At 45.1% G+C, this 8,462-nt stretch overlaps 1 protein-coding gene across 3 annotated transcripts; it reads right to left on the reverse strand.

Moving 5' to 3' along the window:
* Positions 1–412: 412 nt before the first annotated feature.
* Positions 413–6,431, reverse strand: LOC147441106 (uncharacterized). 3 transcript variants are annotated; one of them, XM_086482837.1, is made up of 5 exons: positions 5,256–6,431; positions 2,693–4,903; positions 1,640–2,543; positions 1,169–1,483; positions 413–860 (listed from the first exon to the last, which is right to left on the reverse strand). In XM_086482837.1, the coding sequence occupies exons 1-5, from the start codon at positions 6,234–6,236 to the stop codon at positions 793–795; spliced, it is 4,479 nt and encodes a 1,492-aa protein (XP_086338963.1). In that variant the 5' UTR covers positions 6,237–6,431; the 3' UTR covers positions 413–792. The 3 variants fall into 3 exon arrangements, with proteins under 3 accessions (XP_086338963.1, XP_086338962.1, XP_086338961.1); XM_086482836.1 differs by having other exon boundaries at positions 414–860; positions 1,169–2,543; positions 2,693–3,730; positions 3,833–4,903; XM_086482835.1 differs by having other exon boundaries at positions 414–860; positions 1,169–2,543.
* Positions 6,432–8,462: the final 2,031 nt, after the last annotated feature.

Below are 8,462 nucleotides of genomic sequence, written 5' to 3' on the forward strand. Positions count from 1 at the left end.
GTGGGAGACTCATGAATTCAAAAGAATGCTTCACAAAATAGCTGGATTATTCAAAGCATAAAGTATGTACATAGAGTGCTCTTAGAGCTCCCCAATGTCCGAAAAATAAAAATATTTTCAATTCTTAAGTGCACAAGTGAAGGGTGAGTTTATGAAATGAAAAGACACACATGAGGGTGGAAAGTCAAAAGACTTTTTGTGTCCAAATAAAGAGAGGTGATAGAGTGCACATTGGTATATTTGTGTTTCTCTTCTCCTTTATTTTACTTTCAATGTTTTCTTCTCGGAAGCCATTAGGAATACACTATATATAGTACATAGAGTGCTCTTCAGTAGAGCCAAGAGAGAGTACAACTAATGCATTTTGACCTTCCTTGAAGGCCCCAATCAAAGCTAACTTTTGGTTCCTTTTATAGCCAAGACAGAATACAACTAGGTGGCACAAATGCATTTTACCTCCTTGAAGGCCCCAATCAAAGCTAGCTTTTGGTTTTTGATGTGTCGAAAATAAGAAAAGGTTATAGGTAATGCATGCAGACAAAGAGAGAGATAGAAAGTACAAACCACCAAAGATTTTACCTCAATCATGTATGATGCATGTAGTGGTGAAAATTGTTTAGGACCATTACACAGTACATGATATTTTGCTTGGTGCCCACATGGGTGAAGTAATTTTGCTCAATAAAGTTAAGGTTTAGAAGGCTATCCTCACAATGGTTACCAATAATTTACTCATTAGATTGGTTCCATACACCCAAAGCTTCGATGTGTTGAACGTGAAGAAAATCATGTTCATGGTGCAGGAGAAGTGCTCCGTTGTGGATTGTCATCGACCCCTTCGAACACACACATACCATGACCTGTATGTTCCATGTAGAGAGTTATGACATAATTGAGAAGACTGTAATATTGTGTGACTATGTAGTATATAACCTTGAAGGTGCATTTTTAAGCAAGCATCACATGCACATGCGCTCACACACACACACTCTCTCCCTCGCGGACACACACATGGATTTACATGCCACACACTATACTCATCTAGACATAGATCCGTTTGGATAGATTAAATCCTGCATTTATCAACATGTTGAATGCCTACCAAATTGGTGCAATCATAAGAGGTTTCATGCACAGAATTGATGTGTTTTAGGGATAAAGCACTCACTGGGATTTACGGTGGTGAGGGCTGCGGCTCCTCCGAAGTCACAGTTGGTTGAATTTTCCGCGACATTAGCTTGCCAGTATGCATTGAAGGCATAAGATGCGTGATCTGCCACAGTAACGGGGGCATGGCATGGCTTGTTTAGGAAGACGGGCTCACAGATTTTCGTATTGATACTGCAAACATTGTTGAGTGCCTCTTGTATGATATGCTCATCGATGTTAGGTTTTGCAACACACCAATACTTTTTGGTGGGTAGCAGAGGCGAATCACCGAGTTCTGCTACGTCGTTATATCCAAACATGCAATCACCATGACCTGCATGTTCAGTGCATTGTTTCTTTAAGCATGTAGTTGTACATGTGATTATCATGGCACGCACATGGCTATTAGAGATTTTGCTTGTATTTGATGAGCCTGCATCTAGTTGAGTGCAATCAAGTACATGGAGAGCCAATAGATTAGTTGGCTTACTGTGATTAATTGTTGTCAAGCCAGCAGTGCCGTTGAAGTCGCAAATAGCACCTCGTGTCTTTCTGTCTTGCCAATACTGGTTAAAGGCGAAAGATGCATGCTCAATCAATGTATTCGGCTGATAACAAGGATGTTTTTCCCCTGCAAAGGCCTTGCAATATTGTTGGTCTTGGTTGCAGATTGTTTTGAGGGCACCTTGCAAGGCCACACCATCAGCTGAGGGGTTGGCCATGCACCAATGTGCTCCATTCCCTTCTGAGGCGCCTGGGGCAGAAGGTGGAGGTGGCTTGAGGTCTAATTTGTACACTCTAGACCCATTCGGATAAAGAATACCCCAGTGTTGCTCGAAGATTGGACCTGGTTTTTGGTTCTCACTAAACAGAGAGAAGAGGTAAGTTGGAATGTAAGTTCCAGGATGCAGAGGGGTCCCATGTGGTGGATCTGCAAGCATCTTATCGACAAGCCGCTGGACATATGTAGAGGCGAGGACTGGGGATGCCTCAGCATCTGGAGAGTCACCTTGCGTTGGCCAGCCGGTTTCAGTGATTTCAAGTTCGACATTAGGAAATCCGAGCTTGTCCATGGCCATCCAGATCGCATCAAGCTGTGCATCCAAAGCGTTTGTATAGATGACATTCCCATCTACAAAAGGGGTTGCTGAACTCTCGAAGAGTGCAAAGTCAAGAGAGGCTTTGTCATGATTGCCAGACAACCATCCACGGTAGGGGTAGACGTTGAGAAAGAGCGGAAAGGAGTTGGCAGAGAGAAATTCCATCAAAGGCTTCATGACAGGGTCTGCAATGTCATACCTGAAAGTTGCTGCAGATGGTGGGTTATAGGATGAATTATGCAAGACGTCCATGGCACAGGATGTGCTCACCATGATGCCTCTATACAGTTCACTCTGTAGAAAGTTTCAACAGTATTATGTAATTAGTCTGCATCCCTCTGCATTTCGCATGTGGGCCATATTACATACTGTATATGATAAATGTATTCATTGCACTGTCTGCCTATTTATGACATTGCATACAGAAGTGTAGATAGTAGTACCTTGGTGATGGAGGTGTGGATGTTTTGCATGGCGGAGACAAGCTGTGGCCAGGTGTCGTTGAAGATGGGGTTGCTGAGGAATTCGTCGCCCACATCCACTCCAATAATGTTGGTGCCGGTTGTGTAGAAGGGCTGGATGTTAGTTTGGACCCATAGGTCAGCCCCTTCCTGGCTGTTTGCTAGCATCCGAACATCTTTGTTCTGTACTGAGATGATGACCCTCAAGGTTGTGTTGGCTAGGGCCGTCAGCACATCTGCGTCACTGTCATAAATGCGCACGCTGCCCACTCCCAGCTCCTTCATCAATGCCACGGCTACATTGGGGTGCGGTAAGTTGTCTGCTGCCCTGCCGTAGCTGATACCCATCTTTCTCACCGTCCCATGGTCATTTTCAGTAGCATAAGGAGGTGTGGGGGACATAGGCCCAGGAGTCGTGAGGTCAGCACTGTACGCCTGAGATCCGTTGGGATGAAGAAGGCCCCAGTGTTTCTCTAATTCCAATCCTGGTCTTCGGTCCTCATCGAACAAGGAATAGATGTAAGTTGGTGTGTAGACTCCTGGGTGCAAAGGGGTGCCCTGTGGTGGATCTTGAAGAACTCTATTGACAAGCCGCTGGGTATAGGTGGAGGCGAGTTCTGGGGTTGCACCGTCGCCGCCGTCAGTGGGCCAGCCTGTTTCAGTGATTTCAAGATTGATTTTCCGGAAGCCAAGCTTGGCCATAGCAGCCCAGACAGCGTCTAGCTGTAAATCTAGCAGACTGGTGTAGGTGAAATCACCAGTTTTAACAGCAGAACCAGAGCCATTAAATAGGGCAAATTCTAGGGAGAATGTTTCCTGTTCGTCAAACCAAGTGCGGTAAGGGTAGACATTCAGAAACAAGGCAGAGGAGTTGTCTGAGATAAACTGTAACAGAGGTAGCATAACGGAGTCTGCAATGTCTTCCCTGAAGCTCGCTTCAGAGGGCTGAAGCAGGGAGGAGTTGGCCAATATGTCCATTCCACAGGATGTGCTTACCATGACCAGTCCATCAAGTTCTTCCTGAATAACGTGCCAGCATAATTCGGTAGTTAGTCCACGGATTATGTTCATGTATATTTTTAGATCCGTTTGAAATGCAACACACACTTGCCAGGGCAGTACCTGGATGATGGAGTGGTGGATGTTTTTCATGGCCGGGACAAGATGCTGCCAGGTAGCCGTGTCCGTCGTGTTGCTGAGGATCTCATTGCCCACGTTCACACCAATGATGTTTGTGCCGCCCATGTAGAAATTCTTGACTTTGGTATGTACCCATTCGTCTGCTGCCTTCTGGCTGCCCGCCAGCCCCTCAATGTCTTCATTCTTGACAGAAATGATGACCCTCAGGCTGGTGTTTGCGAGTGCTGTCAGTGCAACCGGGTCACTGTCGAATATCCGCACATTGCCCACGCCTAGCTCCAGGATCAATTCCACTGCTTGGTAAGGTGGCAGAAGGTTGTCGCCTAGCCTGGCATAGTTGACACCAATTTTTCTCATTGGCTTCTGGGGTGGGGTATGTGGAAGATTTGGGGGAGGTTCGGCTATAGGTGTAGGTATGGGAGGCAGAGCGTGAGGCGGTGTTGGTGCTGTTGGTGGGGGAGGACTGAGGTCCACAGAGTAGACATGAGACCCATTTGGGTAAAGGAGGCCCCAGTTTTGTTCTATGGCTGGTCCTGGTCTTTTGTCCTCATTTAACAGAGAGAATATGTATGCAGTTATGTAGGCTCCAGGGTGCAAAGGTGTTCCTTTTGGTGGATGTGCAAGAATTTTGTTGACAAGCTCTTGAATGTAAGTTGCAGCAATTTCCGGCGTTGCACTGGTGTCACCCTGGGATGGCCAGCCTGTTTCGGTGATTTCAAGACGGAGTTTCGGAAACCCCAGTTTGGCCATGGCAGTCCAGACAGCATCAAGCTGTGCATCCAGCAGGTTTGAGTATATCAGTTCGCCATCTTGAACAGACCCATTAAAAAGGGCATACTGTAGGGGGATGTTTTTCTGATCAATGGACCACGTGCGGTAGGGGTATACATTGAGGGAGAAAGCGGAATAATTGTCCGACAGAAAAGCCAAGAGAGGTTTCATAAATGAGTCTGCTATCTCTTCCCTGAAGCTAGCTGCAGATGGTGGGGAAAAAGTGTCTATGATGTCCATGGCACAGGATGTGCTGACCATAATTTTGTCCTTCAGTCCTGCCTAATATGTAAACATTAACGCGTATTAGTCAGTGGATCACCATAAAATTTCTGCTTGTCTGAATGTTCATGCATATGTTTGTCATATTGAATGCAAGGCATCCATTGTTCTGATAACATTTCTTCTGTACATTATGTTTGAGGCTTTTTTGACTAGTTTGTTTTGTCAATTTCTGTTGTACTTATTTTCAAAGGAGAAGAATTGACATTGGTTCTTCATTACATGCACAATCTTGAGTACTCTACATGGAAAAGAGTTTACTTTTGCATGATGTAGGTATTGCAAAATGCCGAAACATAGAGGCAGCACACTCACTGCACCCACAAACAAAACAAGGAGTCCAGTGTAGTACATGAGTGATGGAGGTGTGGATGTTTTGCATGGCCGGGACGAGCCGCTCCCAGATGCCATCCTTGTTAAATTGGCTGAGGACCTCGTTCCCCACATTCACACCAACAATACGTGTGCCAGACATATAAAAAGGCCTGATGTTAGTTAGGAACCATTCAGTTGCTGCCTGCTGACTGTCTGCCAGGTCCACAATGTCTTTGTTCTTCACGGACACGATCACGCGCAGGCTCGTATTGGCAAGGGCTGTCAGCACATCCCGATCACTGTCGAAAAGGCGCACACTACCCACGTCCAGCTGCAGCATCAAATCCACGGCCTGCGAGGGAGAGGGCAAGTTATCCCCCTGCGTCCTGTAGTTGATGCCCATTTTTCTGGTGGGCGACTCATCAGATGGGGCACGTCTGGGAGGCAGAGCAAGAGGCGGGAGAGGTGTCGGTGCTGAAGCAAGGGGGTGAGGCGGTAAAGCAAGATGTGGGGGCGGTGAAGCAGGAGTCTCAGGTGGAGTGAGGTTCGCGGGGTATACATGAGAGCCATTGGAATACATGAGGCCCCAGTTTTGCTCTAGAGGTGGTCCTGGCCTCTTGTCCTCATTGAAGAGGGAAAATATGTACGTTGGTATGTATCCTCCTGGGTGCAATGGTGTCCCTTTCGGCTCCTCTCGAAGAGTTTTGCTGACAAGCCCTTGGATGTAGGTGGCCGCATTGTCGGGTGTCGCTCCGGGGTTGCCTAGCGTTGGCCAGCCTGTTTCTGAGATTTGCAGAGGGAGTTTTGGAAACCCCAGCTTGGCCATGGCAGCCCAGACAGCATCAAGCTCTGCATCTAGCAGGCTTGTATATGTGAGATCACCATCCTTAACAGAGCCATGGAACAGAGCAAACTCGAGGGGAAATTTCTGACGATCACTGACCCATGTGCGGTAGGGGTACACATTGAGAAACAATGCCGATGAGTTGTCTGATATAAATGCCATAAGAGGCCTCATGATGGTGTCTGTAATGGACTCTCTGAAGCTGCCAGCCGATGGTGGAAAGGAAGTGTCCAAGATGTCCGTGGCACAGGATGTGCTCACTATAATCTGATCATTTAGTCCTGCCTAATATTCGAAATGCCAACATTATTGCATTATTAGTCCATGGATTACTGAAATATCATGCCGTTTTAACAGAACTTTAAAAAATTGCATCCAAGGTATCCTCTATTCCCACAGAGAACCCTTTTCTATTTTATCTTTTTTGCATCGGTTTTTTTGGGTGAATGTTTTAGCCTAGAGCTCTTATAATTCGGGAATTTAGACTTCATATTCTTTTAGTGCACTTATTTCAATAAAGCACACTTATCCTCTTTATAAACATGACCAATGCTAACTTTAGTGACCCTAGCCACTGCTATTCACAATCCCAAACAAGGCAGTTTACAATTGAACAATTAAAATGCACAACCGCTTACATTCTTTAGACAAAAAGAGAGAATACGAACCTTAAAGATCAGCACCGTTTTGGCCGTTAAGACATGGAGAGACGTTGTAGCAGCACCAGATTGTGACACACAGTCACAACTTACAGATTTCTTCCAAAGAACCACAACCCTACCTCCACCCGTCACACTAACACAAAGGGTGACCACACATACACAGAGAAGGGTCACACTAAAACCACCTAAGGTGGTCGAAGCTAGCAGATGTCCCCGAGCTCCAAGATACAGAGCTTCGAGACTCCATCGCATTCAGATACAGGAGATCGACGCTTGCTACCACCAGGTAGCCCAAGAAAGATTTGCTCATATAATAGCAAGCCTAGCTGCTATACTGGTTGACATAGGATTGAGCCAGTTTACTTGATGCACATCATGATTGTACTTTCATGAGCATATAAAATGGACCCCCTAAAGATCACCAACACCGCTGCCAACCATGTATCTTGTATCCTAGCCTCCAATTGATCACCCCCTCCCTCCTATCAGAGAAGACCACATTTTGTTACTTTGTGCTTTCATCCTTCATGATAAACGGAGGAGACACATGTATATTTGACTTGTCTCATTTGGCTTCTAATAGTCGTAAAAAAATCTCTCTCTCTCTCTCTCTCTCTCTCTCACACACACACACACACACACACACACACACACACACACACACACACACACACACACACACACACACACACACACACGAGGCTAGAGAGACACAACTGCATTATATATGCCATTGTCCAGTGTACTATGAGATATGGGGCCGCTTTCATTGTCTTTTCAGAGAGGGTTTTGGACCATTGTCTAGAGTCATGAGGTAATAGAGATGTCAAGCTCAACATAGACGACTCTTGGATGACTACCACCGACAATCATCATAACTGACAGGCCTTGGTGGATAAACATATCTTCGTTGATACTATAGTTGTACTACACCGAGTTGGTCTACCTACCGAAGTGATGACACACTTATCCACTCACCTCGCTCAATAATGCTTTACACTAGACTGTTGTACTAGTTCCTTTTTATGTTATTATTTCATCCTTATGTATTGTAGACCTCTTAACTTGAGCTAGAGAAGAAGAAAAAGAATAGTCCTTTGCCTCCATCTATGTGTGTACGCGCGCTTGCAAGAGCTCTCTCTCTCTCTCTCTCTCACACACACACACACACACACACACACACACACACACACACAATATGGTATCATAGCTTGTTTGTGTCTGAGGAGTTTCGAGCAGTAAGCAAGAGCAACAAAGAAAGCCGTCTTCGTATTCCTGAGATACTGTTAATTGATTTTTGATTGAGGTGCTTCCTTTTGGAGATTGTATGTCTCACGGTTTTATTTAGTCCTTTGGATTGAAACTTTGCAGCCAGATTTTCATTTCAGGTGCATTTCTCAGGGGGGTGAACTATGTAATCATGTTGATGTATAACGTGAGTTTGAAAGGAGGGGTTTTAAAATATAAAACTTTTAGGCAATTTAACAGAGATACATTAAAATAAGGGGTTTTTATATTCAATTTTGAAAAAAATTCCTAAAATAAAGGGTCATGTTATTCATTCAAACATGTTAAAAGAGGGGTTTTTTAAATATCCCGCGAACGCACATTATATAGGGGTTACTGAACGGTGGATCCCTGAGATGCATTTTGACCCTCGTTTTGGAGTTAGAATGAGTTCACATGGAGAAACATTAAGTTTTGAGATTTTATAGATCTACATATTGGTGGTGCAGAA

The sequence above is a fragment of the Adiantum capillus-veneris genome, chromosome 15 (assembly GCF_014529385.1).
Source record: "Adiantum capillus-veneris isolate H3 chromosome 15, ASM1452938v2, whole genome shotgun sequence".
NCBI lineage: Eukaryota > Viridiplantae > Streptophyta > Polypodiopsida > Polypodiales > Pteridaceae > Adiantum > Adiantum capillus-veneris.

Bases quoted from the DNA above. Each gene is read 5' to 3' on its own strand.
- LOC147441106 (XM_086482835.1), bottom strand. From the start codon at position 6,236: ATGAGGCCTCTTATGGCATTTATATCAGACAACTCATCGGCATTGTTT. The intron at 2,544-2,692 runs GTACTACTATCT...AACTTTCTACAG, and splicing joins TCCACACCTCCATCACCAAG to AGTGAACTGTATAGAGGCAT. The intron at 861-1,168 runs GTGAGTGCTTTA...TGGAACATACAG, and splicing joins CCTCACCACCGTAAATCCCA to GTCATGGTATGTGTGTGTTC.